This window comes from Fringilla coelebs, assembly GCF_963513975.1.
Source record: "Fringilla coelebs genome assembly, contig: SCAFFOLD_124, whole genome shotgun sequence".
NCBI classification, from domain to species: Eukaryota; Metazoa; Chordata; class Aves; order Passeriformes; family Fringillidae; genus Fringilla; species Fringilla coelebs.
The window spans coordinates 80,503-97,500 of NW_028167555.1; the positions used below are offsets into that span (position 1 = coordinate 80,503).

Sequence of the window (16,998 nt, forward strand, 5' to 3'; positions counted from 1 at the left end):
GCACACCGAGCTTTTCCCTGCTCGTTCCGCCCCAAAAGGCGCAACACAAAAGAACCGGGAGGGTTTTGCTTTTTTTTTTCCCCCCCCACCCTATCCCAGGGCTGAGGGAATTAATCCCAGAGCTGAATTCCTGAATCTTTCACATCCCAGAGGAGAATTTCTGAATTCCTGAGCCCCCAGAGCTGAATTCCTGAGCCCTTCTCATCCTAGGGAGCGGGAACTCATCCCGGGGCTGAATTCCGGAGCCCTTTTCATCCCAGAGCTGAATTCCCAGGCCCCCAGAGGTGAATTTTGGAGCTGTTCTCACCTCAGAGCTGAATTCTTGAGCCGTTCCCATCCCAGGGTTTAATTCCTGAGCCCAGGGCTGATTTCCTGAGCCCCCAGAGCTGAATTCCGGAGCTTTTCTCATTCCAGAGCTGAATTCTCGAGCCCTTTTCATCCCAGAGCTGAATTCCCGAGCTGTTCTCATCTCAGGGCTGAATTCCTGAGTCCCCAGAGCTGAATTCCGGAGCTGTTCTCATTCCAGAGCTGAATTTTGGAGCTGATCTCATTCCAGGCAGCGGAACTCGGCATTCCTGAGCCCCCAGAGCTGAATTCCGGAGCTGTTCTCATTCCAGAGCTGAATTCCCGAGCCCCCAGAGCTGAATTCCCGAGCCCCCAGAGCTGAATTCCGGAGCTGTTCTCATTCCAGAGCTGATTTCTGGAGCTGTTCCTCATTCCAGGCAGCGGAACTCGGCATTCCCGAGCCCCCAGAGCTGAATTCCGGAGCTGTTCTCATTCCAGAGCTGAATTCCCGAGCTGTTCTCATTCCAGGCAGCGGAACTCGGCATTCCCGAGCCCCCAGAGCTGATTTTTGGAGCTGTTCTCATTCCAGGCAGCGGAACGCGGCATTCCCGAGCCGTTCCCGTCCCAGGAGCCGATGGAATCCCGGACCTGCCCCACCATGAAGCTGCTCCTGCTGGGGCTGAGCCTCCTCCTGTGCCTCGGAGCCGGTGAGCGGGGAACAATTCGGCTTTGGTGCCCTCCCCGGCGCCGTCCCAGCGCCCGAGGCAGGATTCTGCCCGCTTTTCCCCAAAGTTTATCCCGTTTTTCCCCCTCTGCTGCAGCCGGGGCCCTCCGGTGCCACCTCTGCAAGTACAAGGTCCCCTTGGTGGGCTGCCTGCGGGGCGCCAACGTGACGAGCTGCGAGCGCCGGGAGAAGTGTGCGCTGATCAAAACCTCCCTGGGTGCGTCCCCCGGGGCTCTCCCCACCCTCTCCTTCCCTGGTTTCATCCCTTTGTTCACTGAAATCCGACCTTTTCCCCTTTTATTGACCCAAATCCACCCGGTTTGCAGGCAGAACATGCAGGGAGGTTCTCTGGGCTCTCCCCATCCTCTCCCTCCCCTCAGGGAGGTTCTCCGGGCTCTCCCCATCCTTTCCTTCCCCTCAGGGAGGTTCTCCCCATCCCGGGAAATCCGAATTGCTCCTGTGGATGGGCGAGGATGAGGAGAGGAAGCGGCAGGGAAAGGGAGGATGGGAGGGGTCGAGTTCATCCCCGCCACGGAGGTTGTCCCAAAAAAGTTTCAAAAAGTCTTTTTTAAGCCAAGGGGAGACGCTCGCTTCCAAAGAAGCCGGGGGGCAGGGGTCGTCTCTGTGGCTGCATCCCCTGAGTTTCCGTTTCTCCTCATTAAACCAAGCCGTGAGTTGATTTGGGGAGGGTGCGCTGCAGAGCTCGGCTCCCCCCCAAAACCCCAAATCCGATTTTCACGGCGTCCCCGTCCCCCCGGCAGGTAAGATGCCCCTTTACTACCAGCAAGGCTGCACCTCCGCCCTCAACTGCGGCCGGGAGCGGGCGTCGGACGCCGAGTCCCGCCTGACCTCCCGCTACTCCTGCTGCGAGACCGACCTCTGCAACGAGGAGTGGGGCGAGGAGCCCAGGGACTGACCGACCCCCGGCTCCTCGGGGGAACCCCGAACGCTGATGGCTCGGGAACGGGCCCCGCGGCGCGCCCTGCTTTAGTCTCAGCTCTAAAATAAACCCTCAGGCTCGGCTGGCTCTGGCTCGTGTCCCTGTTTCCAGGCTCGGCATTCCTGCTGGTCTGGGAGCAGCTGGCGGCCCCGAACACGATCCTGACACCCAAGGGCAAGACAAGGAGCTTCCCCCTGGCCGCATCCTGGGGTTTATTCCTTTTCCCTCCAGTGCAGGGCCGGGAATTTTGGGAGAGGAGCATCAGGGAGGGGCTGGGAGCCAGGGGAAATAAAGGATGCGTGTGTCCAGTAGGCATTAATTAATCTATATATTTATAGGCAATAGGTATTTGCCTGGCCCGTTAATAGGTTGCCTTTCCTTTCACGTCGCCTTTTCCTTTCATTTCCTCCCTCGTCCTGTCGCTTTGGGTGTCCCAACCTCTTCCGACCTGACCAACACACCTGTGGCAGGTGGGAGATGCCCCCCAGGAGACGTTCCTGCCCTTTTCCCCCCAAATATGAGCAGCGAGATGAATAATGGTTTGACCGCTTTTGGGAGGAGGGTTGCAAAGCTTTGCCCCTTCCCCTGGAAGGAGGGATGAGGTTCCTGGAAAGGGTTAAAGAGCTGCCGAGACCCCGGGGAGAAGGTCCGGGCTTGGGGACAGGTGGAGGGAGGTGCTGGAAACGCGATCCTGGCAATGGGCAGGGAAATGAACTTTGGCTCGGAGGAAAGGAGCAGAGCGGGAAGGAGGAGGAAGAGGAGGAGGAGGAGGGGGAAAAAACCTCGCTGGGTGCCCAGGATAGCAGCAATGGGGGAGGGGAAAGAATGGTAAGTGAGACGGGAGGGGGTGGCGGTGACAGAGGGGACAAATGGGGCACGCGAGGGCCGGCGCGGAGCCGCAGCTCCAGCGGCGCCGCGATGTCCGAGGCAGCCGCGGCCGCGGCCGGGCTCCTCCGCCGCAGCTCGGGGGAGCGGCTGCCGCGGACCCCGTCCCGCTGGGACCCCGCCGCCACCCGGCTGGCCGCCCAGCTGGCCCCCTCCAGACCCGTCCCGACCCAAAACCCGGGGGGATTGGGGCGGTTCGGGAGGACGCCCCTTCCCGAGGCCTCCGCTCCGAGGTACGCGGGGGCAGCCGGGGACGCGGGGAGGGCTGGGGATGCGCTTGTCCCTCTGTCCCTCTGTCCCTCTGTCCCTTGTCCCTCTGTCCCTTGTCCCTCTGTCCGTGCCTCGCTTCCCTGCGCCCAGCTCGTTCTCCTCGTCCCTCCCACCGGGCTGCTTCTCTCGGGGGTCTCGCTCTTTTCCCCGGCTGGTTGTGCACCCCCGGGCTTTGCCTCCGGTTCTCAGGCACCGCCTCGTCCTCCCGCTGCAGAAACGTGAGGGAAAATGTGTGGAATGGGAAAAAAAATGCTCACTTCGTGTTTATTTACAGATGGAAAGAAATGTGAGGTAGGAGAGGGTGAATCCCCCTTCCACAGGGAGTGATATAAATATAAAATTGTATAAACGTATATAAATGCATGAGAAGGGGCAGATGGACACGCTCAGAGGTGGTAACGCTCTGCAGGACAATTCCAGGACTGGTTTTGCTCATTAATTCCTCCAGCAGATCCTCTGGGGCTGGGGTTTGTCTCCCCCCACAGCTCCAGATGTGTCCAAGATCCCAGCTCAGAGGTGCTGGATCAGCGAGGGCTGGCTTTCAAATCAGAATTTATGGATCACTCGATCTGATTTCAGGCCCTCATTAGGAGAAGACAAATCGCCCTCCAGAGGATCCCAAATTTCCCAGCCCATGGTAACCTGAACCCCCTCGGCAACCGGGTGACCGTCACTCCCTCCTGTCCCAGTTTGCCCTGACAAGAACTTGGTGAAAAAGCGGAAACCACGATGTTATGGGCAACCCCAGCCCTGGAAAAATTATATATTTTAAAATTATCATTTCCGTTTAATGCACGACCTCCAAACCTGCACAAAATATTTCTGGAAGGCCAAGGCTATTTTATTTTGAGATGCAGGACCCCACAGTCCCGAGCCTGATCTTTATGGATTTGGGAAACTCACCCACAGATCTTGATAAGGGCTTTGCATCCTCATGTATTCCCTTTCCCCTGTTGCTTTTTATGGCCCCTGATGAGCTCTGGAGCTCAACCAGGTCATCTGAGTCCCCAGCTGGAGTTTGAGGGGTGAAACTGGACTTTAACGAGGGCTCAGATGGTTCCTGGATCTCAGCCTGGAGCAGCTGCTCCACGCCAGCCCCAGGGCTCAGATTCGGCACCAGCTCGGCCATAAATCAGCTCCATCCAGAGCCGGTGGCATCCCCGAACGGGAGGGGATCCCAAAAGATTTGGGGGGTTTTTGGATCCCAAAAAGAGATCCCGAAAGGGGATCGTCTTCCCACCTCCCTGCTGAATAAAAAAACCCCCAAAACAAACAAAAAAACCCACCAAAAAAAAAAAAAAACCCAAAAACAAACAAACAAAAAAACCCCAAAACGCCCCCCCAAAAAGCCAGGAAGCTCAGGATTTGTGGGGAGCAGAGCACAGCGTCCCAGCTTTCCTGCGTGCCCCCCAGCGCCGGGGTCCGGTCCCCGGGCTGGAGAAACCGGACCCGGCAGGAGTGACCCCGGGCAGCGGCCGCGCTCCCGGCCGAGCACCGCCCCCGGGCCGGGTGCCAGGCGCTGCCCTTCCCGCCGCGCTGAAACCCTTCCCGACCCGCAGGAGAGAGGCCATGGCAGCCGTGTTCCTGCCCGGGAACCTCCAGGACGAAGCCACTTGCTCCGTGTGCCTGGAGTTCTTCAAGGACCCCGTGTCCATCGAGTGCGGGCACAACTTCTGCCGGGCGTGCATCGTCAAGAGCTGGAAGGACCTGGAGATGGATTTCCCGTGCCCGCAGTGCCGGGAGGTTTTCCAGCACAAAAGTTTCCGCCCCAACCGGCAGCTGGCGAACATGTCCGAGATCATCAGCCAGTTCGCGCAGCGCGGGGCCAAGGGCGCCGAGGAGGACGGGCTGTGCCCCAAGCACCGCGAGGCGCTCAAGCTCTACTGCAAGGACGACCGCAGGACCATCTGCGTGGTGTGCGACAGGTCCCGCGAGCACCGCCCGCACGCCGTGGTGCCCGTGGATGAGGCTTCCGAGGAGTACAAGGTCCGTCCGTCCGTCTGTCCGCGCGTGCGGACCGCGGAAGCCGCGCTTGTCCCCGCGCTGTCACCCCGCGCTGTCACCCCGCGCTGTCCCCGCGCTTTGCCTCGCTCAAGCGCCCCTCGCGAAGAGCTGGCGGCGCTTCCCGGCCTCCCCAAAAAGCCGGGAGAGCTTGGGTGTGCGCACCTTGCCCGGGTTTTTGGGATGGATTCACCTCGCCGGGAGGGGAGCGGCTGACAGACAAACAGCCGCGACTCTCTGGGGGCTGGAGAGATGAGCCGAGCTGATAAAAACCGGGCTGACCTTTGCCGACCGGAGCAGGGCACGTCCCGTCCCCGGCATCCTCCGTTCCTGTTTTTGGGGAGGTTCTGGGGGTCCCGGGGGCCCTCGTGGGGGTTTCCCGGTGCGTTTCCCTCCCTCCGTTCCTGTTTTTGGGGAGGTTCTGGGGGTCCCGGGGGCTCTCGTGGGGGTTTCCCGGCGCGTTTCCCTCCCTCCGTTCCTGTTTTTGGGGAGGTTCTGGTGGTCCCGGGGGCCCCCGCGGGTTTCCCGGCGAGCTCATCCCGCGTTTCCCTCCCTCCGTTCCTGTTTTTGGGGAGGTTCTGGTGGTCCCGGGGGCCCTCGTGGGGGTTTCCCGGCGCGTTTCCCTCCCTCCGTTCCTGTTTTTGGGGAGGTTCTGGTGGTCCCGGGGGCCCTCGTGGGGGTTTCCCGGCGCTTTTCCCTCCCTCCGTTCCTGTTTTTGGGGAGGTTCTGGTGGTCCCGGGGGCCCTCGTGGGGGTTTCCCGGCGCGTTTTCCCTCCCTCCGTTCCTGTTTTTGGGGAGGTTCTGGTGGTCCTGGGGGCCCCCGCGGGGGTTTCCCGGCGAGCTCATCCCGCGTTTCCCTCCCTCCGTTCCTGTTTTTGGGGAGGTTCTGGTGGTCCTGGGGGCCCCCGCGGGTTTCCCGGCGAGCTCATCCCGCGTTTTCCCTCCCTCCGTTCCTGTTTTTGGGGAGGTTCTGGTGGTCCTGGGGGTTTCCCTCCCTCCCCATCCCACCTGGCGCAGCGCGGACCCCGCGGAGGGCAGAGGGACGCAGCGAAGGAGCGAAAGCGACACCGGCAAATCCTCCTCTTCTGTTCCCAGGAGAAAATCCAGGCGCGCTTGGATTTCCTGAGGAAGGAGCGGCAGGAGCTGCTGGAGTTCAAAGTGAACGACGATAAGAAAACCCAGGAGCTGCTGGTGCGTCCGGGGGTCGGGCGGTGGGGAAGGGAAAGGGGAGGGGGCGGTTTTCTCCTTCCTCCTGGCCCCAGCACCATCAGCCAGAGCCGCAGCAGCCCCCGGGGATGGGCTGGAGAATGTGAGAGCCCGGCTGGCTGCGGGGCTCTGCTCCACCCTTCCTCTTCCTCAGCGCATCATCCCCGTGTCAGCAGAAGGGGAAAACCCAGCCCGCTGACAAAAACTCCTCTCCCAGGCCATCCCCCCGCAAGAAAAGTGATTTTGAGAGATCCAGAGGCTGCTTCCCAAGGCTTTTGTCCGGGAATGCTGCCCCCTGTGAGTCCTCACTGAGAAAAACGCCAATCACTAGTTTTTTAAAATTTTAAAAGTTTAATAGTAATGAAATGGTTATAAAAATAATAAATATAATTAGAGTAATAATAATTTGGACAGCTTGGATTAGGACAATACGAGACAATCGAAACAAAGAGTTATGGGCAGTCGGGGTATCTCTTTCTGGGCAAAATAAGCCTGAAAAGGGACCCACGTTAACAGAGGATTAACCCTTAAAAACAACAGCCTGTTGAATATTCATACACCTCGTCCATGATGCATAAATTCCCTTCAAACAAAGGATTCTGTCTGGTCAGCGTCAGCCTCTCCCTCTGAACCCTGACAGCATCTTCAGGGCTGAGCGAGGCAGGAAAGTTTCGTTTCTTGATAAGAAAACAATAAATTCTCTTTCTCTGAAGGATTTGGGGGTCCTGCGGCCGCTATCTGGTGCCAGTACCTCATTCCTTCCTTTAAAAAAATACCCCACACACATAGTTCCTATTTTAACTACAAAAGTTACCTTTTAACTGCAAAACGACATTTACCACGCTATTAAAACGTGAATGCAGCACTGCCAATCAGTACAGCAAAACACATACAGTAAATAGCTGCGAAGAGCAGATACATCATATATATGTATATAATATGTAATATAATATGTAATATAATATGTAATATAATATAATATAATATAATATAATATAATATAATATAATGTAATATAATAAATATAATATAATATAATATAATATAATGTAATATAATGTAATGTAATGTAATGTAATGTAATGTAATATAATGTAATATAATGTAATATAATGTAATGTAATGTAATGTAATATAATGTAATATAATGTAATATAATGTAATGTAATATAATGTAATGTAATGTAATGTAATGTAATGTAATGTAATGTAATGTAATGTAATATAGTATAATATAGTATAATATAATATAATATAATATAATATAATATAATATAATATAATATAATATAATATAATATAATATAATATAATATAATATAATATAATATAATATAATATAATATAATATAATATAATATAATATAATATAATATAATATAATATAATATAATATAATATAATATAATATAATATAATATAATATAATATAATGCATTATCTGTGTGTATTTAACACTCACTTTTCACACTCACCCCTCCCCGAAGGGAGGCCCCGGCCTCACCAGGCTGGAGCTCCCAGAGAGGCCAGGCCTCTCTCCTGCAAACCCCTTTTTGCCCTTTTCCGCCGTGTTTCACCCCAGAAAACCATCGAGAGCGAGCGGCAGAAGCTGCTCTCGGACTTCGAGCGGCTGCGGCAGTTCCTGCACGACCAGGAGCACCTCCTGCTGGGGCAGCTGGAGAAGATGGAGAAGAACATCTCCCGGAGGCAGAACGAGAACATCACCGACCTCTCCAAGGAGATCACGCTGCTCAACAAGCTCATCACCCAGCTGGAGGAGAAGATCCAGCAGCCCATGCTGGAGTTCCTCAAGGTGAGACGCCGGCTCCACCCTCCTATCCAGGTGTTTTGGGGGTAAAAAGTCCTTTTTTTGTTCTGCCTTTAATGTGTGGATGCTGCAAGGAGGTGTCTGAGTGCCCCGAGCTCTCTCTGCCTGAGGAACACCCTGCAGCAGAATGTTCTCTTTGATTTTAATGATTTGGTTTTTACCTCCATGAGCTCATCTGGACTTTTCTAGCACCCCCAAGCCCTTGGTTTCGAGGTGTTCAGAGCTGAGTTAGACCAAACTCTTACTTTGAGGCCGGGAAAACAAGCCTGGGGTGCCCAAAATCCCAAAATCCCAAAATCCCAAAGTGCCACAGCTCTCTTCCCCCACCCTGGATGGCAGAAGGGCCACGGGTGACCTTTGAATGGAGCTGCTTTTTCTTGAATTGAGCAAATCAGGGTTTTTTTCCAGGATTTTCCCAGTGGTTTTCCAGGATTTTTCTGGGTGCTTTTCCATGGGTTTTTCCTGTGTTTTTCCAGAGGTTTCTCCAGGTTTTTTTCCAGGATTTTCCCAGTGATTTTCCAGGATTTTTCTGGGTGCTTTTCCAGGGGTTTTTCCTGTATTTTTCCAGAGGTTTTCCCGGCGTTTTTTTCCAGGATTTTCCCAGTGATTTTCCAGGATTTTTCTGGGTGCTTTTCCATGGGTTTTTCCTGTGTTTTTCCAGAGGTTTCTCCAGTTTTTTTTCCAGGATTTTCCCAGTGGTTTTCCAGGATTTTTCTAGGTGCTTTTCTAGGGTTTTCCCTGTGTTTTTCCAGAGGTTTTCCCGGCGTTTTTCCAAGATTTTTCAGAGAGCTGCCCCAGACCTGCTCAGGGTTAAATTCCCTGCCAGGCTGCCTTCTGGGTGCTGTCAATATTTGCAGAAGGTTTCAGGGCTTGGCCGTGGGTGGGAATTCACCCCACGCGCTCTCTGCGCTGCTGAAACTCCCCAGAGCAACAATCGGCATTTTATGATGGGAATTCAACACCCCAGAACAACAATCGGCATTTTATTATGAGAATTCAACACCCCAGAGCAACAATCGGCATTTTATGATAGGAATTCAACACCCCAGAGCAACAATCGGCATTTTATGATGGGAATTCAACTCCCCAGAGCAACAATCGACATTTTATGATGGGAATTCAACACCCCAGAGCAACAATCGGCATTTTATGATGGGAATTCTACTCTCCAGAGCAACAATCGGCATTTTATTAAAAAGCAGGATTGGGAACTCCAGGCTCCTTTTCTCAGCCCCTGGGAGGTGGCTCTGCCTTTGTGCAATGTGTTTTGAGGGCAGAACGGGCAAATAATGGCTCGGTGTGCGGGTGTTGCAATTTTATTGAGCGTATTTGAACCTTAAATCGCCTCCACCACCCACCCCCGCCGGAGGGAAAATCACTGCCCTGTGCAGGTGAGGCAGGAATGCACACCTGAGGCCCAGGGATGGAGATCCCGGCCGGGTTTGATGGGCAGGAATTCTCTGGGATGGGGGCAGAGCTCGGGGGTTTTTGTGGCTTGGAGCAAAAAAAAAACACCTCAAAAAATATGGTTTTACCAAGCAGAAAGATTTTTCTTTGCCAAGTTGTTTTTACCAAGATGTTTTTCACCAAGAAAGTTTTTAACCAAGAAAGTTTTTATCAAGATGTTTTACCAAGCAGAAAGATTCAACAGATAAAACTGCATTTTGTGCACATTAAACTGCATTTTGTGTACAATGAACTGCATTTTGTGTACAATAAATCTGCAGTTTGTGTACAATAACCTGCAGTTTGTGCACGTTAAACTACATTTTGTGCACAATAAACTGCATTTTGTGCAGAATAAACTGCATTTTGTGCACGATAATCTGCATTTTGTGCAGAATAAACTGCATTTTGTGCAGAATAAACTGCATTTTGTGCACGATAAACTGCATTTTGCAGAGCTGCCTGCAGCCCTGCGTCGCTCATCCCGACTCTCACTGCCCAATCTCTCTTTTTCCTTTCCAGGATGTGACCGGAATCATCAGCAGGTGAGGAACTCTGCTCTCCCCACCTGCCTGAAGGTCACTGTCACCTGTCCAGGTGTCCCCAAGGTGTCGCCAAGGTCACTGTGCCCCTTCCAGGTGTCCCCAAAGGTCCCTGTGCCCAATCCAGGTGTCCCCAAAGGTCACTGTGCCCCTCCAGGTGTCCCAAAGGTCACTGTGCCCCATCAAGGTGTCCCCAAAGGTGTCCCCAAAGGTCCCTGTGCCCCTCCAGGTGCCCCCTCCAGGTGGAATTTCCCTCCCCCCTCTGCAGGCCCCAGGTCTCCCCCAGATTTTTGGAAATCTGATTTTCGCATTCTGCTTTTCCTGCCCGGGGTCTCTTCCAGGGTTGGGTGAGCCCCAAACCCCCAAATTCCCCCACTGGCTCCCCCAGCACCGAGTTCCGAAATTGATTTGGAGGTGGGGAGGGGGCTACCCCCAAAAATCCCCCCCACCCCAAAATCCCCCCCAAATCCCGATTTCCTCAGCCCAGGGAGGGGGAAATCCCAGTGAGGTGGGGCGGGATGGGACGGGAGCGTGGGGCCGGAAATGGGGGAAATCTCCCGGATTTCCTCGATTTTCTGTTTGCCCCGGGCAGGAGTGACGAGGTGAAGTGCCAGAAGCCCGTCCCCGTCTGCACCGACATGAAGATGCACGTCTGCAACTTCTCCCTGAAAACCGTGGTGCTGGAGAAGGTCCTGAAGAAATTCCGAGGTGGGTGGGAAAGTATCAAATAAAAAAAAATTATAAAAAGGAAAAAAGAAAAAAAAGAAAAAGAAAAAATAAAAGAAAGAAAAAAGAAATAAGAAAAATAAGAAATAAGAAAAAAGAAATAAGAAATAAGAAATAAGAAATAAGAAATAAGAAATAAGAAAAAAGAAATAAGAAATAAGAAATAAGAAATAAGAAATAAGAAATAAGAAAAAAGAAATAAGAAATAAGAAAAAAGAAATCAGAAATAAGAAAAATAAGAAATAAGAAATAAGAAAAATAATAAGAAATAAGAAATAAGAAAAATAAGAAATCAGAAATAAGAAAAATAAGAAATAAGAAATAAGAAAAAAGAAATAAGAAATAAGAAAAAGGAAATAAGAAATAAGAAATAAGAAAAAAGAAATAAGAAATCAGAAAATAAGAAAATAAGAAATCAGAAATAAGAAAAATAAGAAATCAGAAATAAGAAAAATAATAAGAAATAAGAAATAAGAAAAATAAGAAATCAGAAATAAGAAAAATAAGAAATAAGAAATAAGAAAAATAATAAGAAATAAGAAATAAGAAAAATAAGAAATCAGAAATAAGAAAAATAAAAAATAAAAAATAAAAAATAAAAAATAAAAAATTAAAAAAAAAAAAATAAAAAATTCCTGGCCTTTCCTGGCTGCGGGAGGGAGGGGTGGGAGCGGTGCCGCTCCAGAGCTCCTGGGCACCAAGCTGGGGCAGAAATCAGTTGGAAAAGGGGTTCTGGAGCTCCTTGTTCTCATTCTGGAGAACAAAAAACTCATCCCAGGGAGGTTTCTGGGGAAGGAAACGTGGGGTTGTTTTAAAGGGGGGGAAATCGGAGTGTGAGCATCAGTTTTGGTGCAACAAAAATTTAATTTAATGATAGCCAAGCCCTGGGTTTGCAGGAAACCACGGGATGGTGCTGAGAGAGCTGGAAAGGCAAAGAGCAGCTCCAGGGGAGAAAAACCCAAATAATTCCTAAGTGGAAATCACACCCTGGGGCAAGAACTGGCTTGAAGGATGCGCTCAAGGCTCAAAATCCCTGGGGCAGGGCACATAAATGTGGTTTGAATAAATCCTGTGCTTCCTTCATGCCAAAAAGGGGTTTTTATAGTGAAAATTAAATAAATTTATCAGGGATTGTCCAAGTTGTGCTGCACCCTGCCTCTCTCTGGGCGCCACCATTCACGGCCCTGCCTTTTTTTGTTTGCAGAAAACCTGCAGGACGAGCTGGGAAGAGGTGAAAAAGGTAAAAAAGAGGATATTTCCCACCTGGCCCCCAGAGCAAAGACTCAGAATTGTGGTTGTACTTGGCAAAGCCAAAAGAGAGGGGGACAAAAAGGAAGGAAAAAAAAAAAAAAAAGGAAAAGACACTCTAGATTTGTTTTTTTTTATTTTTCTTTTTTTTTTTTTCCTTAATTTCTTCTCTCTCGATGATTTCCAGATCCAGCCTGCTCAGCTCCAGAGCCCAAAGCCGATTTTTCTAACTGACGCCGGGGATCTGACAGCTCAGCCAGGTCCTCTCTGCCTGTTTGCACTTCACAAACCCCCAGACCCCAGACCAAAAAGGCCACAGCCGGCTCCCAGGCTGCCAAATCTGCTCTGCTGGGCTCCTGCTTCCAGCAGGGAGCTGGGATGGAGGCCTCAGGGGGGTTAAATCCCAGCAGAATTCGGTCAATTCCTCAAATAATTCGAAAATTCCAATTAAATCCCAGCAGAATTTGGTCAATTCCTTAAGTTATTTAGGAATTCAAATTAAATTCCAGCAGGAAATGCGGGAAATGCAGGGAAATGCAGGAAATGCAGGAAATGCAGGAAAATGCAGGGAAATGCAGGAAATGCAGGAAATGCAGAAAATGCAGGGAAATGCAGGAAATGCAGGAAATGCAGGAAAAGCAGGAAAATGCAGGGAAATGCAGGAAATGCAGGAAAAGCAGGAAAATGCAGGGAAATGCAGGAAATGCAGGAAATGCAGGGTTTTTTTGCCACTTTTGTGGAGGAACCTGGCTCTTAAGTTTTGAAGGAAAAAGGATCCCAGCTTTCCCTGTCCCTTTTATGACTTTCCCCACCTTTAGGAAGCGCTCTGAGGCGTTCAATCCCACCGTGTCTCTTTTGGGAAATTTTCCTGCCCATTCCTGACCCAAACCTGTGAATTTTGGAGAGCACAAAGGCCTTTTCTGGGGTGGCCCCTGCTGCAGAGACCCCATTTCAGACTCCCCCAAAGCGTCTCATGGATTCGTGGTGACTTTGCTGACTACAACCACAATTTGAGGTCACTTCCTCTGAGTTTGGAAAGGGGGAAATAAAAGCTGTTGGGACCAGGGTGGCGTGCCTTTGGGGTGGTTTGGGGATCAAAGCTCTGCCATTTGTGATGCCAGGGGGGTGCAGAGCCCACCTGTGTGTGGATGAGCTGGGAACCAAGATAGAAAAATCAATTTATGTGGGAAAAACCATTCTTGGTCATTTTGCCGCTGATAACCGCGAGTTAGCTGCACGTGCTTTTATGGCGTTGTCTTCCCCCGGTCACCCCGTTCCCCACCAGAAGCTGCATGAGATAAACCCCCCTCGAGAGATTTGGGGTGTCTCTGGGGGTGTCACTGTGGGGCGTGGGGGTTTTTGGGGCTGGCATTACTGAGCTGCAGAGATAAACCCCCCTCGAGGGATTTGGGGTGTCCGTGGGGGTGTCACTGTGGGGCGTGGGGGTGTTTTTGGGGCTGGGCTGGCATTATTGAGCTGCAGATAAACCCCCCTCGAGGGATTTGGGGTGTCCGTGGGGGTGTCACTGTGGGGTGTGAGGGTTTTTGGGGCTGGCATTACTGAGCTGCAGAGATAAACCCCCCTCGAGGGATTTGGGGTGTCCGTGGGGGTGTCAGTGCAGGGCGTGGGGGTTTTTGGGGCTGGCATTATTGAGCTGCAGAGATAAACCCCTCTCGAGGGATTTGGGGTGTCCGTGGGGGTGTCACTGTGGGGCGTGGGGGTTTTTGGGGCTGGCATTATTGAGCTGCAGAGATAAACCCCCCTCGAGGGATTTGGGGTGTCCGTGGGGGTGTCAGTGCTGGGTGTGGGGGTTTTTGGGGCTGGCATTATTGAGCTGCAGAGATAAACCCCCCTCGAGGGATTTGGGGTGTCCGTGGGGGTGTCACTGTGGGGTGTGAGGGTTTTTGGGGCTGGCATTATTGAGCTGCAGAGATAAACCCCCCTCGAGGGATTTGGGGTGTCCGTGGGGGTGTCACTGTGGGGCCATGGGGGTTTTTGGGGCTGGCATTATTGAGCTGCAGAGATAAAGCCCCCTTGAGGGATTTGGGGTGTCTCTGGGGGTGTCACTGTGGGGCGTGGGGGTTTTTGGGGCTGGCATTATTGAGCTGCAGAGATAAACCCCCCTCGAGGGATTTGGGGTGTCCGTGGGGGTGTCAGTGCAGGGCATGGGGGTTTTTGGGGCTGGCATTATTGAGCTGCAGAGATAAACCCCCCTCGAGGGATTTGGGGTGTCCGTGGGGGTGTCACTGTGGGGCGTGGGGGTTTTTGGCATTACTGAGCTCCAGAAACCGCTTTTCCTTGCCCAAACCCTCGCCGTGCCCTGACCGCCGTCTGTCCCCGACAGAGGACCTGACCCTGGACCCCGACTCTGCCAACCACCTGCTGATCCTCTCCGCCGACCTCAAGAGCGTCCGCATGGGCTGCAGGAAGCAGGAGCTGCCCGACAACCCCAAGCGCTTCGACACCAACTCGCGCGTCCTGGCCAGCACGGGCTTCGCGTCGGGGCGGCACTACTGGGAGGTGGAGGTGGGCCCGTCGGACGGCTGGGCCTTCGGCGTGGCCAGGGAGTCGGTCCGCAGGAAGGGGCTGACCCAGTTCTCCCCCGAGGAGGGCATCTGGGCCGTGCAGCAGAACGGGGGCCGCTACTGGGCCGTGACGTCGCCGCAGCGCACGCCGCTGTGCCTCGGCCGCAAGCTCAGCCGGGTGCGCGTCTACCTGGACTACGAGGGCGAGGAGGTTTCCTTCTACGACGCTGAGAACATGCAGCACATCTTCACCTTCAACGTGGCCTTCCAGGAGAAGGTGTTCCCCCTGTTTTCGGTCTGCTCCACCGTCACCTACATCAAGCTGTGCCCCTGAGGCGCCGGGGCCGCGGCGAGTCTCTTCCTGCTCCAGAATGAGAACTAGGATCTCCAAAACCCCATTTCCAGCTGATTTCTGCCCCAGTTTGGTGCCCAGGAGCCCTGGAGCGGCGCTGCTCCCACCCGTCCCTCCCGGGCTCCTGGGTGAGATCAAAAAGATCCAAATCAGGCTGGTCTGGGGGGATGTGGGCGGGGAGGGGGCCAGGAGGGCGTCACAGGGGGGTCTTCAGGGCAGGTGGGAGCAGAGAGGCGTCCAGCAGTGCCCAGAAATTGTGGTGGCCAGCTTGAAGGAAGGCTGTGGCCACCAGCTTGGAGGCTGCGGTCACCAGAACAAAGATTACGGCCGCCAAGTCAAGGACTGTGGCCACCAAGTCAAGGACTGTGGCCACCAACTCAAAAATCGTGGCCACCAACTCAAAAATTGTGGCCACCAACTCAAGGACTGTGGCCACCAACTCAAAGATCATGGCCACCAACTCAAAAATCGTGGCCACCAACTCAAAAATCGTGGCCACCAACTCAAGGACTGTCCCACCAACTTGAACCCACCCCTGGAAGGGGTGACAGGCTCAGCCAGTCAGCAAGAAGGAACCTTCCAGAAGCCATTTGTGGCTCCGGGTCTGACCCCAGGTGGGGGTTTAAGATCTGTGGGAAGCTTTGGAGCGGCTCCTCCGCGCCTTTGGAAGTGCCAGTGGCTGGGAAATGGAATATTTGTGGGGAAGGTGGGGTTGAGCGGGAATCTGCGGACATCCATTCACAGCAAAGCTCCTCTGCTTGTCCACAGAGAAGAAATCCAGAAATTTCCTGGTTCCTTCTCCCACCTGGGGAGATAATTTTTCCCCAAAAGCTGTTTTTGGGGTGTGGTGGGAGTTGTCTGAGCTCCCTCAGGTGACCACTGCCCACCAGCGTGGCCTTGGCTGCTCTCCCTGGTTCTCCACCCACAACTCCTCTGGAAAAGGTTAAAAGGTGCTTTTTGGGTTTTTTTAAAGTGATGTTTGTCCTGCTGGACCTGAGCAAGACCCACGTTTGTCCCTCTGGTGCTTCCGTGCTGAGGCTTTTCCGTGGGCAGGATGTTCACACAACCTCCCCCGTGGATCTCACGCTCTGCGTGGGTTTAGGTGCTGGATCTCAGCAAAATCACCTGTTTACCCTCATTTCTTTTTTTGTTTTTTTCCCCTGGAAATCCTTGGTCTCTGCCAAGAAGCTGATGCTGAGCTCGCATTTGCTTCATCCCCTCTGGTTTTGCCAAAAAAAAAAAAAAAAAAAAAAGAAAAAAAGAGGAGCTTTAAAAAATAATCATTGTCTTGTTGCCTGAAGTGCTGGTAAAGGGAGGTTCTGGGGCTGGTCAAATTTGGAGCCTTTTCCACAAAACACATAAATCCTTTTAGAAATTACACAAATCCTTTTGGAAATTACAGAAATCCTTTTAGAAATTGCATAAATCCTTTTGGAAATTACTTGGGGCAAAGCGGGGGGTAGCTTTGTTTGATCCAGAACATTTCCTGGGTGGTTTGAGATGGGAAAAAGCAGAAACACCCAAAATTTCCAGCTGTTGGGTCGGTTCCTACCCTGAGATTCAAATTTGTATATTTTCCCTAATGAGTTAGCTGGTAAATAAAAATTATTCAAAGCAACTCTTACAGAGATGGAGCCACAAGCGGGGGAATAAATGAAAATCCCCAGAATAAGGAAAATATTCACAGGGTCATGACTTTTCTGGTGTCAAAATCGTGTTTGGATTGATTTGGAACCGCCTGCGTTGTTCTTAGGCCAAATAAAACATAAAGGTGCTACCTGGGCTCATCTTTATACATATACACAATATATGTATTTAAAATATATTTGTACAACTATGTATCATAATATATATGTGTATTTATGTGTTGGGGTGAAGGCATATGTAAAAAAAAAATATATAATAGAATACAATACAATGTAAATAATAAAATGGAATTAATACATCTATTTTTGGATGTAATTTTGGGGGGGTTTTGTTCCACATTTGTTAAGCACAAACCAAATATCTTCTAATCCCC

General features: G+C 51.8%; 2 protein-coding genes across 2 annotated transcripts; both read left to right on the forward strand.

Annotated features, from left to right (window-relative positions):
• The first annotated feature begins 790 nt into the window (after positions 1–790).
• LOC311165786 (uncharacterized protein) lies at positions 791–2,001 on the forward strand. Its single transcript, XM_084227288.1, has 3 exons — positions 791–992; positions 1,107–1,226; positions 1,771–2,001. The coding sequence occupies exons 1-3, from the start codon at positions 920–922 to the stop codon at positions 1,923–1,925; spliced, it is 348 nt and encodes a 115-aa protein (XP_084083414.1). The 5' UTR covers positions 791–919; the 3' UTR covers positions 1,926–2,001.
• Positions 2,002–2,867: 866 nt separating this feature from the next.
• LOC311165783 (E3 ubiquitin-protein ligase TRIM7-like) lies at positions 2,868–15,126 on the forward strand (the record flags this gene model as incomplete). The annotated part of the gene is made up of 8 exons (XM_084227284.1): positions 2,868–3,067; positions 4,664–5,090; positions 6,201–6,296; positions 7,894–8,124; positions 10,108–10,130; positions 10,720–10,835; positions 12,058–12,093; positions 14,446–15,126. The coding sequence occupies 8 exons, from the start codon at positions 2,868–2,870 to the stop codon at positions 14,958–14,960; spliced, it is 1,644 nt and encodes a 547-aa protein (XP_084083410.1). The 3' UTR covers positions 14,961–15,126.
• Positions 15,127–16,998: the final 1,872 nt, after the last annotated feature.